At 43.9% G+C, this 21,040-nt stretch overlaps 2 protein-coding genes and 1 gene segment (V, D, J or C); 1 reads left to right on the top strand and 2 right to left on the bottom strand.

Moving 5' to 3' along the window:
* The window catches only part of LOC144698212 (uncharacterized), a 298,967-nt gene that overhangs the window by 62,663 nt on the left and 215,264 nt on the right, over positions 1 to 21,040 (top strand). The gene's annotated exons all lie outside the window — the stretch shown is intronic.
* LOC144697783 (uncharacterized) lies at positions 413 to 8,416 on the bottom strand. The gene is made up of 3 exons (XM_078569778.1): positions 8,113 to 8,416; positions 2,085 to 3,060; positions 413 to 421 (listed from the first exon to the last, which is right to left on the bottom strand). Exons 2-3 carry the CDS (start codon positions 2,949 to 2,951, stop codon positions 413 to 415), a joined length of 876 nt encoding a protein of 291 aa, XP_078425904.1. The 5' UTR covers positions 2,952 to 3,060; positions 8,113 to 8,416.
* Positions 12,316 to 21,040, bottom strand: part of LOC144697782 (Ig heavy chain C region, membrane-bound form-like) — a 321,361-nt gene continuing 312,636 nt past the window's right edge. Inside the window, 5 exon segments of the C gene segment in view lie at positions 12,316 to 12,791; positions 12,930 to 13,057; positions 16,180 to 16,506; positions 17,748 to 18,059; positions 18,679 to 18,993. Coding sequence covers positions 12,783 to 12,791; positions 12,930 to 13,057; positions 16,180 to 16,506; positions 17,748 to 18,059; positions 18,679 to 18,993 — 1,091 coding nt within the window.

Raw genomic sequence — 21,040 nt, 5'->3', positions numbered from 1 at the left:
TCATTCATCCTTCCAAAATACATCATTGACTGTGAATCACTTTGGGATGCTTTGAGGGTGAAAGATTCTAAATTAACAAGTAACTTTCTTTTTTGCAACTGATTTAAAATTCTCAATTTTGCTCCAAAGATTAAATTGAGATTGATGTTCAAAGTTAACTATTTTGCTGCAGAAACAAGTTCAACTGGGTGTCAGTGAATAAAGAGGAAAGATCCCAGACAGCTGTTCTTCAAGGTACGCTGCAGGCCTTACAGCTGTCAGCTCCACTCTCAGCTCAGGAGAACTCAACACCTCCACATACTGTCCACAGGGGAGTTCTCCTGGTGCAGTGGGACCAACATTCGTGTTTTAACTAATACCACCAAAAAATTGGATCGGTCACTTGCTTCCCACTTGTGGAATCTTACTTTGCTCAAACTGGCTGTCGTGAAACAATAACAACTTGGTATTTATGTAACACATTTAATGTAATAAAATGTCCTAAGGTGCTTTAGAGGAGTTTTATAAAGAAAATTTGATACTGAGTCACATAGGGTGATATAAGGGTAGATAGTCAAAACCTGGATTGCAGAGCCAGATTGGAACAAGCATTTTTAATCAGGGGAGAGGTTTAGGGGGGGAATTTCAGATCTTTGCACTGAGGCATGGCAACCAATGGTGGAGTAGTTAAAATCAGAGATGCTAAAGAGTCCAGGGTAAGGAGTGCGTATATCTCAGAGGTTCTGTGACTGGAGATTACAGAGATAGGGAGGGAAACGGCCATGGAGGGATTTGAAATCAAGAATGTGAATTTTAAAATCGAGGCATTGTTTGACCAGGAGCCGATGTAGGTCAGTGAGCACAGGGGTGATGGATGAACAGGACTTAGTGTGAGAAAGCACATGGGCAGCAGAGTTTTGGATGATCTCACGTTTCCGTGTAGGGGTGGGGTGAATATGAGAGGCAGGTCAGGAATGTATTGGAATTGTCAAGTCTAAAGGTAACATGGGCATGGATGAGGGTTTCAGCAGCAGATGAGCTGGGGTGGGGCGGAGGCAGGTGACGTTATGGAGATTGAACTATCTGGTATTCGTGATGGTGTGGATACGTGGTCAGAATCTCATCTTGGGGTCAAATATGATACCGAGATTGTGAAGAGTGTGGTTCAGCCTCAGACAGTTCCCAGGGAGAGGGATGGACTTGGTAGTTAGGGAACAGAATTTATTGTGGTGACTGAAGACAATGGCTTTGGTCTTCCAAATTGTTAATTGGAGGAAATTTCTGCTCATTTCAGTACTGGATGTCAGATAAGCAGTTTGATCATTTAGTAACAGTGGAGGAATGGAGAGAGATGGTGGTGAGGTAGAGCTGGGCATTGTCAGTGAACATGTGAAACCTTATGTGGTGCTTTTGGATGGTGTCACCTAGTGGCAGGGGGTAGATGAGAAATAGGAGGGGCCAAGGATAGATCCTTGGGGGACACCAAGTACAAGGACATTGGAGAGGAAAGGGAGCTTGGAGATGGGGTTAAAGATTTTTTTTTTATAGAATGGGTGATGACGGTGGATTAAAAGATAGAGGGATAGTTCCAGGAGAGAGCGAGAGTTGAATGGTCAGCAGCTTAGTGGGAATAGGGTCAGTGGAGCAGAAGGTGGGTCTCATGGATAAGATGAGCACTGAAGGGAATGAGGGAGAGATAGAAGAGAAACTGGGGAAAGATGCGAGTTCAGGGCTCGGACAAGGAGGAGCTTTAAAGGCAGTTTTGCCTGATGGACCAGTGGAAGGGAGGGAAGCAGCAGAGTGAGCCGATCGGATTGTCTCAATCTTAGTGACAAAGAAGCTCCATGAGCTGCTCACACTTGCTGGGGGTGAGTATGGAGAAGACAGAGGAGAGGGAGAGCCCTTTAAAAGGAACTTCGTGAGTTAGAGAGATTAAAAAGATTCGCCTCACTGTGTACTTTACACAAAACTCATCTTTTTAAAATTTCAACAATACTAAAACCTACAACTGGTTTGGAGTTTATTAACATCAGCAGAAACAGACCCCGAAGAACATGGTTCAGTCCTGAATGTGATTAACAGCTAAATCCAATCACTGTAGTTACTTGTGAACTTGCTGGTGTCTCATCAGGATGGATGACCGAGTGAATCTCTTCCCCACACTCGGAGCAGGTGAACGGTCTCTCCCCAGTGTGAACTCGCTGGTGTACAGTGAGTTCAGATGATCGCCTGAACCCAGTCCCACAGTGAGAGCAGCTGAATGGTCTCTCGTCAGTGTGAACACGTTGATGGAACATTAGTTCCCAGAACCTTTTATAGCACTTCCCACATTCTGGACAATTAAAAGGTCTCTCGTCAGTGTGAACACGTTGATGGGACATAAGATCCCCAGAACTTTTAAAGCACTTCCCACAGTCTGGGCATTTAAAAGGTCTCTTGTCAGTGTGAACTCGCTGGTGTCTCAACAGGTTGGATGCATCAGTGAATCCTATCCCACATGCAGAGCAGGTGAATGGTCTCTCTCCAGTGTGAACTCGCTGATGTTTCAGCAGGTTGGATGAATCAGTGAATCCTTTCCCACATGCAGAGCAGGTGAATGGCCTCTCTCCAGTGTGAACTCGCTGGTGTCTCAGCAGGGACGATAAATGAGTGAATCCCTTCCCACACTCGGAGCAGGTGAACGGTCTCTCCCCAGTGTGAACGCGCTGGTGTGTCAGCAGGTTTGCTGACCAAATGAATCCCTTCCCACATATGGAGCAGATGAACGGCTTCTCCCCAGTGTGAGTGCGTTGATGAGTATCCAACTCAGAAGGGGATCTGAATCCCTTCCCACAGTCTCCACATTTCCATGGTTTCTCCCCTGCAGGACTGCACTTGTGTTTCGACAGGCCAGATGATCGGCTGAAGCCTCGTCCACACACAGGACACATATGCGGTTTCTCTCTGCTGTGAACGGTGCTTTCTCCTTCCATGTTCAAAATCCGATGATATTCAGGTTACGATAAATTGGGTGACTCTCTCAGATCCTGATGTGATGCTTGGTTTGAGTTTCCGGATTCGAAATCCTCCCCTTCTAAAAACCTGTCAAAATGATTTAAAACAGAAAAAAGTGAGAGAGACCCCACAAAAACACAAAGACAGGTTGTGAAATTGAGCTGAATGAATCTGGTGATTTGTGGGGCCGACACTAGGAAAAAGTGACCATGAAAACTGCTGGGTGGTCGTAAAACCCCAGCTGGTTCACTAATGCGCTTCAGGGAAGGAAACATGCCACCCAGTCTGGTCCTATACAAGACTCTGGAATATGGGAGCAGAAGCAGAGAAGGAGAGGAATATTATTTATATTTGTGCAAATCGACCAGAACTTTGACAGAATCTCATGAATCCTCAATCTCCACCATCTAGAAGGACCAGGGTAGCGGGTGTATGTGAACACCATCACATCCAGGTTCCCCTCCAAGTCACACACCATCCTGACTTGCCCAACACCCAGTACTGGATGAGGAGAATTTTCCTCCATTTAAATATTGAGAAGGCTGAAGCCGTTTTCTTCAGTCCCCACTACAAACTTCACTCCCTAGGCACCGACTCCAGCCCCCTCCCTGTCAACTGCCTGAGGCTGAAAGAGATTGTTCAAAACATTGGTGTCAAATTTGACCCCAAGACAAGCTCCAACCACATACCTGCATCATCACGAAGACTGGATTCTGAACAAGGGCACTTAGGAATGGCCAGTAACTGCTGGCCCCAGCCACTGACACCCACATCCCAGGAATGAATAAAAAATGATGGGGCCTTTAGCCCGAGTCGAACACGGCTGCGGGTTTACACAACATGTCTTCGTCCATCGCTCCCTCCGCCCCGCCATCCCCCCTCTTTACCCATTGTGGACCCCCATTATCCGCACTGCACATGCTTCAGTCAGCCCCGCCTCCTCATTGGTTGTAGGCCAGCCTCTCGCACACGCATGCCCCCCAGTCCCGCCCCCTTTTCCTATTGGTCCGGAGCAACCGTCAATTGTGACGGTTTCAGACGCTGAGAGCGGCCACAGACTCAGCCTGACTTGCTGATTCTTGGCGGCATTTTCTGTTTGGGAATTAGAGCTAGAGATGGATGGTCAGTTCCCCTCTGTCCGGGGGGGATTCACACTCATTTCCCCAGTGCAGTGATTATCACGTTTACATGAGAGAGTCCCCGGTTCAATCCTGGCCGAAACTTTGTGTTTAAAATTATTACCGATGAGGAATTAATAATTAGTTTAGTTTCATGTCGAACAGGGTGACAATTACAAAAACAAAAACAAAAATACCTGGAAAAACTCAGCAGGTCTGGCAGCATCTATGGAGAGGAACACAGTTAACGTTTCGAGTCCGAATGACCCTTCAAGACAATTACTGCTGTCTCATTCTTTAAAATCTCTTCTTCACCTTTAAACAGGTAACAATAAGTGAGAGAAAACACAGTGACTCAAAAAAAGATACTGCTGATGCTAGAAATCGACCTCAAAACAGAAAATGTTGGAAACACTCAGCAGGTCAAACAGTATCTATGGAGAGGTAAACAGAGTGAATGTTTCACATCGGTGACCCTTTATCCAAACAGGAAAGAGTGAAAGATTTAATACTTTTCCAGCAAATATAGGGTCAGGTAAAAGAGAGGGGGGGAGGAGGAAAGAACAAACGGTCCTGCGATAGGATGGAAGACTGAGTAAATGATCAAGGGGATGATGATTCAAGGCAAAATTGAAGACTGTGGTTGAGTACAATTCTGCTGCTGCCGATGGCTCACAGCACCTCATGGTTGCATAATCTGTTTGAGATCTAGGGTTGTAGTACCAGACAACACAATGGAGGGTATCCTCAATGTGAAGACTGGACTTTGTCTCCACAAGAACTATGGATCCGTGAATATGAGTATGTCAGGCTGTTGCTTAACTCCTCTGTGAGACAGCTCTCTCATTCTTGGCACCAGCCTGCAGATGTTAGTGTGGAGGACTTCATTGGGTGGACAGGGCTGAGATTGCCTTTGTCACTTCTGGTGCCTGGGCCGATGCCGGGTGGTCTGGTTTAATTCCTTAATCATTTTCTGGTCGTGGTTTGATATAACTGAGGGCATTTCAGAGTCAACCACATTCTTGTGGGTCTGGAGTCACACGTAGGCCAGACCAGGTAAGGATGGCAGATTTCCTCCCCTAAAGGACATTAGTGAACTAGATGGGTTTTTACGACTATCGATAATGGTTTTGTTGCCAACATTAGACTTTTCATTGAAATTAAATTCCACCATCTGTCTTGTAATTTTTTTTTTTTATTCACTCATGGGCTTCGCTGGCTGGGCCAGCGTTTATTCCCCATTCCTAGTTTCCCTTGAGAAGATGGGGTGAGCTGCCTTCTTGAACCGCTGCAGTCCATGTGGTGTAGGTACACCCACAGTGCTGTTAGGAAGGGAGTTCCAGGATTTTGACCCAGTGACAGTGAAGAAACGGCAATATATTTCCAAGTCAGGATGGTGAGTTACTTGGAGGGGAACCTCCAGGTGGCAGTGTTCCCATCTATCTGCTGCCCTTGTCCTCCTAGGTAGTAGTGGCTGTGGGTTTGGAAGGTGCTGTGTAAGGTGTCTTAGTGAAAGCCTGAAGTTGTGGCGGGATTTGAACCTGGGTCCAATCAAGCATTACCCTGATCTCTGGAATACTTGTCCAGTGACAATACCACTATGCCAAAGTCTCCCCTATAACTGAAACCATTGTCTTCAGTCCCTTCTCCACTCCACAGCCACTGACTCCATCATCTCCCCAGCAACTGTCTGAGGCTGAACCAGACTGTTCACAGCATTGGTGTCATGGTTCACCCCAAACTGACCTTCAAACCACATACCCGCAACATGCGAACATGCAAAATAGGAGACTAAGTAGGTCATTCAGCCCCTCGAGCCCACTCCGCCATTCAATATAATCATGACTAATTACTTGCATTTCAAATTCCACATTCCCATCTACCCCCGATAAACTTTGATTCCTGTGCCTAACAAGAATCTATCTACCTCTGCCTTAAAAATATTTAATGACTCCACCACCACTGACTTCTGAGGCAGGGAGTTCCAGAGTCCTCAGAGAAAAAAATTCTCCTCATCTCTGTCCTAAAAGGGCGACTCCTAATTTCAAAACAATGCCCCTAGTTCTGGACCCACCCACAAAAGGAAACATCCTTTGCATATCCACCTTGTCAAGACCATTCAGGATCTTATATACTTCAATCAAGTCACCCCTTACTTTTCTAAACTCCAGTGGAAACAAGCCCAGCCTGTCCAACCTATCCTCAAAAGACAACCCGCTCATCCAGGTATCAATCTAGTAAACCTCCTTTGAACCACCTCCAATGCATTTACATCTTTCTTTAAATAAGGAGACCGAAAACTGCACACAGTATTCGATATGTGGTCTCACCAATGCCCTGTATAAATGAAGCATAACATCCTTGCTTTGATGTTCAATTCCTCTCGTAAAAAAGAAAAGCATTCCCTTAGCCTTCTTAACTACTTGCTGTACCTGCATACTAACTTTTTGTGCCTCATGCACTGGAACACCTAGATCCCTCTGCACCTTGGAATTCTGCAGTCATTCTCCATTTAAGTAACACTCTGCTTTTTTATTCTTCCTGCCAAAGTGAACACCTTCATTTTCCCACATTATACTCCACTTGCCAGATCTTTGCCCACTCACGCAACCTATCTATATGCGTCTGCAACCTCCTTATGTCCTCTTCACAACATACATTCCTACATATCTTCATATCATCTGCAAATTTAGCTACAATGGCTTCTCTCCCCTCATCTAAGTCATTGATATAAATTGTAAAAAGTTGAGGTGCCAGCACAGATCCTGTGGGACTCCACTCATCACATCCTGCCAATCAGACAAAGACCAATTTATGCATACTCTCTGTTTTCTGCCAGCCAACCAATATTCTATCCATACTAACATGTAACATCCTACACCATGAGCTTTTATTTGTTGCGATAACCTTTGATGTGGCATCTTATCAAATGCTTTTTGGAAATCCAAGTACAGTATGTCTACAGGCTCCCCTTTAACATCACCAAGACTGCCCATTTCCACCTCAGTATCATCCAACTCCATCCTAGTCTCAGTTGCTCTGCAGCTGAAATTCTTATCTATTCATTTGTTACCTATAGACTTAACTATCCTAACGCAATCCCAGCCGGCCTCCCACATTAAACCTCCCTGTGATCATGAGGTCATTCAAAACTCTGCTGCCCATGTGCTTACACCACCAAGTCTTGTTCACTCATCACCATCGTGCTTGCTGAGGTACAATGTTTCCAGACTAAGAAGCACTTAAATTTTAAATTTATCATTTTTGCTTTCAAATCTCGTCATGATATCGCTCCTTCCTATCTCTGTGATCTTCTCCAGCCTCATACCCTCCAAGATAATTCTTAAAACCTATCTCTGACCAAACTTTTGGTCATCTGCCCAAACATCTCCTTCTTGGGCTCCGTGGCAAAAGTTGCTTCATAAAACTCCTGTGAAACACTTTGGAGTTTTCTATTACACGAAAGGCACCATATAAACACATTGTTGTTGTTGATTTGGACATGTCACCATTCCTTCATCATCACTGAGTGAAATTCCTGTAACTCCTTATCTCACAGAAATGTGGGAGCAGTTTCACCACACAGACTGCAAAGGTTCAAGGTCAAACATCATCTTTTTCACTGGTAACAGTGTTATACAATTCTATGACTCAATTATTCTTTCCAGACATTCCCTGTTCATCAGCATGTTCCCTTGCTTTTTAAGCACTCCATGCTCAGTCATCATTTCCTTCATTTGCAGACATTTCCTGACAATCACCATTTTTAGAGACGCTCCCTAACCTTCTCTCCATTTACAGACGCTTCCTGAATGAGCTGACATTGCGCATGCGCTGAGGCCTAGCCGGTCTCACTTCAAAGTCAGACCTGAGCGGGAGAAACCGGGGAGTCAGGGATAATGTTTACGGTTTCTAGTCGCGTCCTAAGTAGAAAATGTTGCCGGTTTTATTTTGGGCTCTGGATCCGCACTCGGTCTTTGTAAACCCTCCATTTTAAACCCACTCGCTCTAGCTCTTTTACCGTCCGTCGCCATGGCCTGCGCATGCTCAGATCACAATGCCCGGAGACTGATTGACGGCAACTCGGGACCAATAGGTAGACGGGGCGGGTCTGGAGGACCCAGCGAAAGTGGCTGGTCCTCCAATCAATTGGAGTGACTGAGGGGCGGGGCTGAGTCCAGATCTCCCTCATTGCCAGAAACTGCATCATTTTGAAAGCTGATTTGTCTCAAACTCCAGGAGAAAACTGGACCTTTCTGTTTGTGGCTTTAAACAGATGAACCTGTCCACACCTGTGGGTGTGGAGCAAACATTTCAACATTTGTTGCTGAAATGGATTCAGTCAGGACAGGCAGCAGGAATTATTTCGGGAAATTACACAGTGTAGTGATTGTTTCTCTTTGAATTCATCCCTTGGAGAACAGTGTGAATCAGTGGAAGAATTCGCAGGCTGCTTAACCCCCCTTCCGTGTCTGGAACCATTTAATTCCAGCGGATTTGTTGTTCCGGCATCAGCCGGGAGAGTTTGATCAGCTCACACAATGGGAGAGAACAGCCAGACCCGCCGGATACACCTATCCTGCCTGATGTCAACCCAGAATGAGCTGGAGAGCCGTCTTCACTCACCAGGACTGTCTGCAGAGGAGTTTCTGGCTCAGAGGCGGGAATGTTTCATTTTTATTAATAACCCTAAATCCCTCAAGTTCCATTGAACTGACACGGCCTCATCATTCCTATATCCATTTCATTGCTTAAATAAAGCCTTGATTTTATGTTTGCAGCTTAATGGTGACACTTACATAATCTAACCACCTCCTTCCTTGTGAGAGTGCAGAACTACAGTAGCTGCAGAAGCCACACCCTTTGTCTATCCTCTACCAAGCCTCTCCTCAACCCCTCAGAATCAAAGTATTCCTATCTTTGTCCAGTATTTTCATTATCCTACAATGAAAGGCCTCTGTTTATTACGCTTAGTTATTGTGAATCTAATAAAGCTGCTCCAATGGTGATTCTAATTCAGTTTGCATTATGTTTAATCTTGGGCTATCATGTCTGCCTCTATTTCTGCCTCATCTTCATGTTCAGTCTGGCTTCACTAGAATGAACTTTCTGTGGTCAGAATTCTGTATGTTTTTACATTGGAGGCTGTTCAGTTACTGAGCGTTACAAAGTGGACGGCGATTGAAATTTCCAGTCAAGGCAATGACAATTTTAGACGTCGCAGTGGCCGAGCGGTCTAAGGCGCTGGATTTAAGTTTCAGTCTGTATGGAGGCGTGGCTTGAAATCCCATCGCTGCCAGAGTTTCAGACTGTCTGTATTTTCAATCAATTTTGCCATACCCTTCAGTCATTGAGTTGGACAGGGCTGCAGCACAGCCCTTCGGCCCATCAAGTCTGCGCCGGTCAAACAAATACCTAACTATTCCAATCCAAATACTTCTTAAATGTTATGAGGGTTTCTGCCTCTACCACCCTTTCAGGCAGTGAGTTCCAGATTCCCACCACCCTCTGGGTGAGAAAATTCTTCCTCGCATCCCCTCTAAACTTCCTACCCTTTACCTTAAAATCCGTCCACCATTGGGAAAAGTTCGTTCCTGTGTGCCCTATTATGCCCCTCATAATTTTATGCACCTCAATCATGTCCCCCCTGTGTGCGCTCGGTGTGCAGTGCTCCATTCTGGCGGAAAGATCGAGGAGAGGCGGCAGAAATTGCAGGACAGCCAGGAATAGATGGGGCTGCATTTCTTCATTCCCTTCTGTAAATCCTCTGTCGTTTTATGTACAAAACATTAAAAGGTACATGGCGACGATGTACGGAACTGACTTGCTTATGTAATGGGTTTGAAACCCTTTAGAGTTTCCTGATACAGGTGAAAATCCGACATTTTGAACCTGCAATCTACATTTAGTATTTTACATTTCTCACTGTTCCTGTTTTAAGAATGAATTACAGATTTGCTTACCTATTAAATGGACTAAAAAACCTTTCAAACGCTTCCCGGTATTTTTCATTTACGTTCATCCGTTTGCATTCACCAAATTTGCAGTTGGAAATGGAACAAAAACGGAGCCAATTTGGTGACATCCTTGATTTCTGGATGTTTGTCTCCCCTTAGGCCGCTGTCTCTATCGGTGTCTATGTCTGTGTGTGTTCCTCTGCGTGTGTCAATGTGATTCAGTACCCTGAGGGGGATGAATGCATTTTTACCATCATAAACTTCACGCACTTTCGTTATGCATCGTCATGGTAAATGGCACAGAGAATTACAGTAGGTTTAAAATTTGGAAGAGGGCCTTAGCCTTTCTGGCGCTGTTGGCGTAACTCGTGGTTAAAATAGTGGACTTATCAAACTAGATGCTGTAAGTTCGATCCCTGCTGGTGCCTGTGGATAAAGTTTAGCTGAGGGAAGCGGTGGAAATGTAAACTGTGGGGAGGAGTATCTCGGTTGTGAAGAGATTTAGACACGTCAGGGTAACAAAGATAGAACATGGGAGAATACTTTCCAGATGTGCAAAGCTATTAAGAAGGTCTGACAGAAATTGAAAAATGCTGAACTATTTAGGCACAACAATTAATTAGGAAAGCTAATAGAACGTTATCATTTGCTGTGAGGGGGAATTGAAATAAGAAGGTTATACTTCAGTTGTACAGGACAGTGATATCAGGAGTACAGTGTAGAGTATTAGCCTCCTTATTTAAGGAAAATGTAAATGCGTTAGAAGCAGTTCAGAGAAGGCTTACTGAACTAATACCAAGAATGGGCGGCTTGTCTTATGAGGAAAGGTGGCAGGCTAGGCCTGCATCCGCTGGAGTTTAGAAGGCTAAGAGGCGATTTGATCGAAATCTTTCAGATCCTGAGGGGTCTTGACAGGATGGATGTGGAGAGGATCTTTCGTCTTGTAGGAGAATTTAGAACCATGGGTCACTGTTTCCAAATAAGGGGTCGCTCATTTAAGACAGAGATGAGAGAAGTTTTTTTCTCAGAGGGTCGTGAGTACTTGTAACTCTCTCCTTCAAGAGGCAGTGGAAGCAGAGTCTTTGAATATTTTTAAGGCACAGCTAGATTGATTCTTGATCAACAAGGGGGTGAAAGGTGATCGGGGTAAGCAGCATGTTTCAATCAGATCAGCCGTGATCTTATTGAATGGCGGAGAAGTCTTGAAGGGCCGAGTGGCCTACTCCTGCTCCGGGTTCGCATGTTCTTTGAGTCCAGGCTGCTTCCCGGCTCAGTGCTGAAATGCCAAAAAGTCAAGAATGATTGAAATTTTCACTGAGCAACATGTAAACTGACAGTGGATTCACTCGGTGCAATGGTGTGTTCCAGTTCTATATGTGCAATCATAGAAACACTTTATATTTGTTGTTTTGAACCAATATTTCTAATGGGCTGGATGTAATGCACATGGCAGCTGCTGGAATGTGAATTCAATTAGTAAAACCTGGGATTGAAAACTAGCCTCAGTAACGGTGACCATGACAACTATCACCGATTGTTGTAAAAACCCATCTGCTGCACTAATGTCCTTTAGTGAAGGGAATCTGCCATCCTTACCCGGCCTGGCCGACATGTGATTCCAGGCCCACAGCAATGTGACTGACACTTAACTGCCCTCTGAAATGGCCTAGGAAGCCGGGCTGTTCTGGGCGGCCTTGCCACCGACACCCACATCTCATGAAAGGGTAAAGAGATAAAAAAAAACTTTTATTCCCTATCTAATCCCTGCTGCACCGACCCTGGGAGTGTTAGATAGGACAGTGTAAAGGAAACATTCGTCCTCCATATACTGTCCTGTATGGGCCTCTGATGAAGCAGATCCCTGCTGTTTACAATTACCTGACATGTGACTGTGACAGGCCTGAGTATGAGTGAAATCACCGAGGTTCCCCTCGCTGTGCAATCATCCTGGCTCTGAAGTTTGCCATAAAAAGGTAGCGGTAAAGGTGTATTAACACCGAATGGTCGCTGGATGGCGCAGTGACTCTTTTACTGAAGGACCTTGGGCTCTGAAGAAGAGTCATGAGGACTCGAAACGTTAACTCTTTTTTTTCTCCACAGATGCTGTTGGGCCTGCTGAGTTTTTCCAGCATTTTCTGTTTTTGATTCACATCCCAAACAGGAATGGTTAAAAAAAATCTGGGAAAGGGGAGGAAACAGTATAATAGGGGAAATGGAGCGGTGTCGATGGGCCTGGGGGAAAGGAGTTCAGCAAAGTCAGTTCGTTTCACATTCATGATTTATTAACAATTTCGGAGAACATTTTACAGAAAAGTTTATTTTAAAGTCAACTGGACTGAATATGATGACTGAGTCACACTGAGAACAGAACACATTCGCTCTGAGCTGCCAACTGTATGTCCAGCTGTGACAGAGACCAGAAAGAGAAAACCGGAGCTCAACATAAAGGGAAGGGAATAATTGTGAATGAGGAATGAGGAAAGCTACTTATTTATACATGGAATTCAAATTACTGGGGAATTAGAAGCTACAATTACAACATAGCCATAATTATCTCGCACATTTCAAACAGAGAAGCGGAAATACCGTCCATGACTGTCTTAGTTACAAATTCGGAAACATGAACTGAAGGTATTTAATTTTTAGATTCACCGAGAGAACATATTTTAAATTCGTAATACAGAGATCTCAATAAACGGCTGAGGAAAATCTACGGTGTCCAAAATTCAACTGGTCACTTGATCTGCAAAAGAGGATAAAATAATGAAGCAGATGTTTAGAATGTGGGACATTTATGTTCGTGTTTTAATCAATGAAACATTGAGAGATTTTTCAAACCGCTTCTGTCAGTTTGAAGTGTGAGTGGATTGAATCTTCTGACCTTCACCAGAGTGACGGCAGTGCTGTAGAAAATGCTCAGGAAGAACAGGATGATGAATGTGGAAGCGGTTGTCCAGATGTTGCCGTTATCATCCTCAGAGTCTTCAATCCAGGTGCGATCTGTGGAATCTGCGAGGATATAACCGAGGAAATATAATTAGGTTACTTATTAATCTAGGATATCTTTTAAAAATATACTCTTTACTCTTTCCTAAGTTATTAATGTATTCTCTAATTTAATGTTCAATATATATCTACTGTTAAGCTCGTGAATTTCAGCAACCTATCTCTGTAACTATCTCCACAGCTGTTCTTGCTTTACAATCCTCGTATAGTCCGAGTCGGAAAATATAGAAAATTATCTCCAATATCATTTTATTTTCGAACAATTTCGTACGATCTATTATTGGAGAATATTATGATGGATATCAAGAGAGATTCACTGAGCAACTTATTTGGAAACTGTGAAAGTTGCTTTTTAAAATCTCGGATGTGAGTTCCCATCTTGTTTGTCTATTTGTGATGGGAATGTTTGATGCGTCATTAACTTAAATCAGATTCTCAGTAAGAACATTGTTTCAGTGTGCTTTTCGGATCATTATGTAATAGGGACAATTGCCGGAGGATACGTCGGTTAAAAAAGTGCATTTGAATTAAACCTTCTTCAATAGCCTGGCGTTTGTGTCATGCTTTAGCTTTTATGTATGTGTGCATGAGTATATCGTGCCTTGCATCACTCTTTGTTTCTGTGTCCATATGTGTGTAAGAGTATTGAGGTGTGTTCATTTGCCAATGAGTGCTGACTTGTGCATTTTTGTGTCTGCGTCTGCATGTATATTTTGTTTTTTTTGCCAATGTGTATGTATGAGTGTGTTATTGTGTGTGTTTATTTATTGATATCTATGTTTATTTATTACTATCTGTGTTAATGTGTGTTTATGCGTTCTTGTCTGCTAATATGTGTTAATGTTTCTTTTTGTGTTCCACGTATGTGTCAGCATATTAATGTCTGTGTCACAGCGTGTGTGTGTGAGAGAGAGAGAGAGAGAGTTTTTAATGCGTGCATTTGTGTGTTGATGGATATTTAAAACTATGTATCAATGTGTGTTTATGTTTTCAAACGTACTAACGTGTGTTTTTTGTGTTCTCGTGTGTATAAGCGTGTTTCATGTTTGTGTCTACATGTGTGCCTGTGAATGTGTTAGTCTGTTCCTCTATGTTTTTGTCTGTCTGGGTGTCGTCTGCTCATGTGTGTGCATGTGTTCATGTGTATCCATGTACTTGTTTTAATGTGTATGATAGTGTGTGTCTTTTTGTCTGTATTTCTGTCATTGTGAATGTGTGATAATGCATATTTGTGTCCTTGTATGAGTCTGCTTGTATGGTTTTATCTGTTTGTGTGTGTGAGATTGTGTATATGTGTGTTCCTGTGCCTGCATTTGTGTGTGTATTTGTGTTTATGTGTGATTGTGTGTGCGTGTGTGTCTGTCTGTGCCTGTGTTTGTGTGTGTGCAAATGTGTATTTGTCTATGTGTGTGTGTTTGTGTGTCTGCCCGTGTTTGTGTGTGTGTCTGTGCCTGTGTGTGTGTGTGTGTGTGCCTATGTATGTATGTGTGTGTCTGCCTGTACTGTGTGTGTTTGTGTTTGCGTGTCTGTGCCTATGTGTGTATGTATGTATGTTTGTGTGCGTCCATTTGTGTCCCTTGTGTGCAATTTTACTATTTTTCCGAGTTTCACCAGGTCCCAACGATCGAGTCTGACCCTGATAGTGAAAATTTTGGTGAATATTTTCAATGTTCTGTATAAACGTGTTTTCTGTGAGGTGCAAGGTGATATCAGGTGAACGAATGCAAACAATCAACCATCTGCCTCATAAAATTCAGGGGCAGAACCGTGAACAACCCAGGGAGGATTTAATCATCAGTTTAGATTCGGATGATGGGAAATCAATCTTAGCATAAGATTAACAGGAACAAGAGTGTGAAAACTTCTTAAAATTATGTTGCATAAATATATATTTTACAACATTTTAAGCATGATGGGACTTTAAAACCTGTGGCCAGTAAGCTAGAAGCCGACTTCTGCTGTTGGTAACTGGGTCCTGACAGTAGAGGCCCGTTCCCTTCCAGATTCTCTGCTCGGGGACTGGGAGTCCAGTGAGTTAATAGTTTTGCTTCGTCTGCTTGGCTAAGCTATTTCCCTTTCGGTTCTCTTTGCTGAGAAGGTGGAGACACACCGGGTTAACTAATGGCCTTCCTCGTCTTTCTGTTTAGCAAGTGGAGGTAAAATTGGCTAAAAATCTTCCTTTCAGTTTTCTCTGTTGGGGAAGTGGAGGTATAGCGGGTTAACAATTTCCCTTCCCCCTCTCTCTGTTAGTGAAGTGGGGGTACAGTGGGTTAACAATTTCTCTTCCCCTTCTCTCTGTTAGTGAAGTGGGGGTATAGTGGGTTAACAATTTCCATTCCCTCTCTCTCTGTCGGGGAAATGGGGGTACAGTGGGTTAACAATTTCCCTTCCCCCTCTCTCTGTTGGAGAAGTGGGGGTACAGTGGGTTAATAATTTCTCCTCCCCCTCTCTCTGTCGGGGAAGTGAGGGGGTGCAGTGGGTTAACAATTTCCCTTCCCCCGCTCTCTGTTGGGGAAGTGGGGGTACAGTGGGTTAACAATTTCCCCTCCCCCTCTCTCTGTTGGGGAAGTGGAGGGTACAGTGGGTTAACAATTTTTCTTCCCCCTCTCTCTGATGGGGCATTGTTGGGACATGTTTCTGTGTGACCCTCACTTCAATTCCCAGTGGGTGCGATGCAGCAACTTAAAGCTGATATCCATTTTAAAGGATTGGACAATAAGAGAAGCAGCAACACCGAGATCTAAATACGCTGAGTTTGTTTGCCGGAAATGGGAAATTGTCAGATTTCTCCTCAGTGGGAGGAGAGTTGGTGATGTTATTTTGCAGAATCCCGTTATGAATGAGCTTTACTCTGTCTCTAACCCAGGATGCATCTGAGCTGGGAGCACTGGGTGTACAAGACTTGGTTCTGAGCCCTGGAAATATCCGATTTTAACTAAACAGCTCTAACATTAGCAAAAGTGGAAAACAAAATTAATTAAGCGACTGTGCATTTAAATCACGATTGGAGAAAAGGACTTTATTATTTTTTTTATTGAAGTTTGAAATGTAACCGAGAGATTCTCATTGACATGAATTAACGGTGTCCATCAGTGCAAGGGAAATATTCACAAAACTCGGTTTACCGCTGGATTTATCAACCGTTCTGTTGATGATCTTCAAGGGGATCGCTTCATGTCCCACCACACAGGAGTAAGAAGCGCCGCTGGCCCACTCCTCCGCTGCAATGGATAACAGGCTGTACATGAAGAAGGAGCTATTGCCGTTCTCCGCCACCACCCCGGTGTTCTTGTAGTTCCCGGGATTCACCGGCTTGTCATTGACGGTCCACTTGACGAAAATCTCTCGTGGGGAGAAACCTCTCACTAAGCAGCTGAGGGAGACGAATCTCTGAGCGGAGACATCTTCTGCCGAGGGCAGCAGGACAGACACGGACGGTTCTCGCAGAAAACCTGCATAAAAATTACAATAACTGTTAATAAACTGGACAATTTCAGAGCCAAAAAAAAACGCTGCTTAGATGTGAGAGAAATGCGATTTGTATTGAATCTTAAAAGTTTCCATTTTCTATTTTGGGATCTATCTGGTTTTCCAGCTCGGAGCAGGGTTGGATGTCTAAGAAATTGAGGTCTTCAAAAGCTGCTATTTTCTGGATAATAATGAACCTTTAAAGAGTTGCTAAATAGTATGGATTGTCTCTGGAAACAGGATTTCTAAACACTTTGACCTCTAAACAGTCTCAGTTCAGGCTGCCATGTTGACACTCCTGAGTTGGGAGGCTGTAGTCTTGTGCACCCCCTCATCTATGCAAATGTTTAGAAAGGACCAGGATGTGAGCATCAGCATGATGTAAACTTAAAATCTGACCTCGAGCAGGGGGGCGAACAGGAAGTTGGGGATGTGGTAGCCACCCTGGCAGTTTGGGTATATGTCCTGTAACCTTTGGTGAGAAGAGTTTGCATTGGTAATTGACACTGGATAAGTTAACAGCCCCCAGAGAAAAGTTATATTAACAAGTGCTCAGGCAAAGGGCCTAGGTCCTGGTGGGGTCATATGCTGGTGAGGTGCCGTGGTGAGGCTGCAGTGCCCGGTGGCAGCTGCCTTCCTCAAAACGGCCAAGGAGGAGGAGGAAGGTGAGATCAATTCACTTTGTGCCAACCATTTGTCCGCCGCCTGGGACCAGTAAACTGCTGTCAGCTGTCACCCGTCGTATACTTTTCCGGTCCAATGAATTCCTGCATCGGCCTAAACTGTTGTTTCTTAATAAACTTTTAAAAATCTTAAATTTCCTGATGACCAGCTGACTGTCCCTTTCGGGATTTTGGCCCCCGAATCCAACATCTTACAGATACAATCCTTTTATCTGAGAACTTAAGGAGTTGGATTGGAAAGCTGCTTAAAGTTTACAGCACAGAAACAGGTCATTCGGTCCACCTGGTCTGTGCTGGTGTTTAAGCTCCACACCAAGCTCCTCCCACTTGACTTCATCTAAATCCAACAGCACAGCCTTCAATTCATTGTTCGTACATTTACTTATCAATTTTCCCCTTAAAGTCTACAGGCCCAGAACGTTTAATTAGTGAAATTGCAATCATATGAGACCATTAATACACTGGATTCTAAATGTTGACCCTAGCACTTAGCCTGGAAATAGACACAATGGCTCACTTATTGCTTCAATCTCACCGCTCACCTTGTTCCTTGTGGATGGAACTTCTTAAAGGAGTCGGCAGATCCTGATGGCTCACCACGCAGTAGAACTCAGCCCCACTCAGCCAGGCTTGTGTCGAGATGTTTACGTTGCTGACCACGCTGTCAGGATCCGCTCCCGGTTGGACGGCGATCTCTGATTTCAAAGGCTTCTTCTCTTGTGTCCAGGACACGAGGACTCCATAAGGAGCATTAGAAACGATGCAGGTTAATGTCACGGTCGCCTCCAGTAAGACCTGTTCTATTGGCGGTGGCAGTAGAGTAATTGTGGGATCATTGCGGCAGGGGGAATCATCTGTGAGACAGAAATGAAAATCAACCAAATTTTCACCTTCAGAAGCAGGACAGCAGTATTCAGCCTTCACTCCCTGAAGGAGAATAAATCACCTTGGACATATCAACCTCTAAATATCATCTTTAATTTTCTTTACACAATGGAAAACCAGCTTGGTCTGTGTAAATTGTTCTCATAATTTAAGTCGTTCAGCCCCGGTAACATTCTCATGAATCTGCGTTGCCCCAGTCCCAATACAAATATACCATTCCTGGGCCCTGGAATGCAGTACTGAAAGCCGTTTTATAAATAGGGTGGATGCACTTTCCAACACTCTCTCCCGAAGCTGTTACCAGTGAAGGGTTCCAGACACCTTCTGCCTCTCCAAATATGATCAGCTGACTCAGGGTAAAGCTAATGTCAAGTCCACCTCACTCACTCTATGACGTCAATGTAGAGACGTGACGTGATAAAATCCTGAATGGTGAACAATCCGAATGCAGCCATTACATCGGAATTAAACAATAACTACATGATAGTAAATTAGAAGTTGTTCCGTCTACTAACTCCAATAAATTCCTGATTTGATTAACATCGGAGAGCAGAATGATCTATTGCTTCCTCGGTTTGTATTTCTTACCCTCACACTTGGTGGCGTTTCGACTTTGGGTGACCCCTTGGTGAGTGACCTGACAGGTATAGACCGCGTCGGTGAACCATTCCCCAGCGGAGACTTTCAGCCGACTGGTCGCCGAGAAGTTCCCGTTCACTTCAAAGACGGGAGAGGTGACAATTCCTGAATCCATGGGTTGTCCATTCTTCAGCCACTTCACGGTCATTGACTTTGGACGGAGATCGATGATTGAACAGACGGCGGTTGCAAATTTATTGATTGTGATTTCTTCCCGGGAACTCACGGTGAGGAGAACAGTTGGAAGTAAGCCAAGATCAGGACCTTCAAAAAACACAGGTTAGCCATTTCTTGCAGAAGAAATTGATAACAGATACAATGAGTTCTTATATTTTAACAGGCTCTGTGCGGTCAATGGACACTAACCTGGAATTTCCAGGGATCAAAACTGTGCAGAGTACTATAAATGCGTTATAACCAAGGCCCTATACAGGTCAATTACAGCCTTTCTGTTTCTCACAGGTTCCCCAACACTTACATGGCATTCGAATGCTCTTGGCTGAGCCGCTGTATTGAACCTCACACTTGATTTTGCTGCATTCCACCTCTGACTCGGTGATGATTAACTGGCTGCTCAGGGTGAAGGTTCCCTTCTGGTTTCTCACTGACGGGTAAGTCTTAAATCCAGTGGTGATCGGCTGCCCATCTTTCTTCCAGGTCAGGCTGGTGATTTCTGGGGAATAGTCCATCGCCAAACAGCCGTAGGTGATGGAGCCGTCGGTGTTGTGTTGCTGACAGGAGGAGACCAGGCTGTAGAGAGTGGGCGAAGACGGTGTCGCTGGGAAAGAATGGCCGATTGAATAAGTTAGACTCTGTGATTTGTGACCATTAAGTAACCAAACAACTCAAAATTTGACTGTAACTCTAAACATATCCTAATATATTCCAACTAAAACCCACATCTACATTTGATCATTTATTATTTCCATCGTTTGGTGATCCTCATCTGTCGGTTACCTCTTTAGAAACCCACACCTCTTTTTCCGCCTCTATCCCATGACTAAAATAGAACATTTTGATGTCATCTGAATGACGTACCTTTAAGTGGATTAAAATGGAAGAGCAGAGGATTTCCCCCATTATTTCGCCACCATTTATTTCTCAATCAACAGCACTTGGTGATAGAGAAATTGTCTCGTCATTCATATCATTGAAGTTTGGAAATTGGCTCTGTTCAAATTGGCTGATGCCCCCTCCCCTCTCCACGTCCCCCCAAAACAAAGAATAGCAACGACCCTTCGAAAGTACCTTTGTAATGGTACCTATATAATGACCATAGAACTCTAAACTGAATACCAGTTACAGTAATTACGACATTTTCCAATCGTATGTACATGTGAACATGCGGATTAGTAGCGGGAGTAGGCCATTCTGCCTCTGGAGCCTCCTCCACCATTCACTCCGATCATAGCTGATTGATTGTGGCGTTAACTCCACATTCCCGCCTACTCTCTGCTAACCTTTGACTCCCTTGTCAATGAAGAATCTCTAACTCTGCCTTGAAATATTAATGACTCCTCCTCCATCGCTCTCTGGGGAAGAGAGTTCCAAAGTTTCACGACCCCTTGAGAGAAAAATAAAATCCCCTCATTTCCGTCTGAAATGAGAGACCTCTTATTTTTAAACTGTGTTCCCTATCGTTCGTCTCTCCCACAAGGGGAAATATCCTTTCAGCATCCATCCTGTCAATTTCCCTCAGGATCTTATACGTTTCAATAAAATCAGCTCTCATTCTTCTAAACTCCAATGGATACAGGCCCAGCCTATCCATATTCCCTCATAAGATAACAGACAACACCTCCCAGTATCATTTAAATGAACATTCTCTGAACAGCTTCTAATGCTTTTATATCCTTTCTGAAATGAGACCAAATCTGTACACAGTAATTCAGACGAGGTCTCATCGACACCCTGTTAAACTGTAGCAAAACATCTTTACTTTTATATTCTATTCCCCTTGTAATAAATGACAACACTCCCTTTGCCTTCCTTTTCGCTTGCTGTTACTGTATTGTATTTTTTTGTGATTCATGCACCAAGGGATCCACATCCCTCTGTACCTCAGAGTTCTGCAATCTCTCTCTCTTTCAATAATATGCTACTTTTGTATTCTTCCTGCCAAAGTGGACAAGTTTATATTTTCCCACATTAAACGGCATCTGTCATTTTTCTGCCCACTAACTTAACCTATCTATATCCCTTTGCTGGGCCTTAATCCCCTCTTCACCACTTACTTTCCTATCTATCTTTGTGTCATCAGCAAAGTTAGCAAATTCATTCAGTCCTTTCATTCAAGTCATTGATATAAATT

The sequence above is a fragment of the Cetorhinus maximus genome, chromosome 23 (genome assembly GCF_964194155.1).
Source record: "Cetorhinus maximus chromosome 23, sCetMax3.hap1.1, whole genome shotgun sequence".
Classification (NCBI taxonomy): domain Eukaryota; kingdom Metazoa; phylum Chordata; class Chondrichthyes; order Lamniformes; family Cetorhinidae; genus Cetorhinus; species Cetorhinus maximus.
The sequence above is the reverse complement of the archived record's forward strand: the minus strand, read 5'-3'. Positions and strand labels throughout refer to the sequence as shown.

Bases quoted from the DNA above. Each gene is read 5' to 3' on its own strand.
- LOC144697783 (XM_078569778.1), bottom strand. From the start codon at position 2,951: ATGGAAGGAGAAAGCACCGTTCACAGCAGAGAGAAACCGCATATGTGT.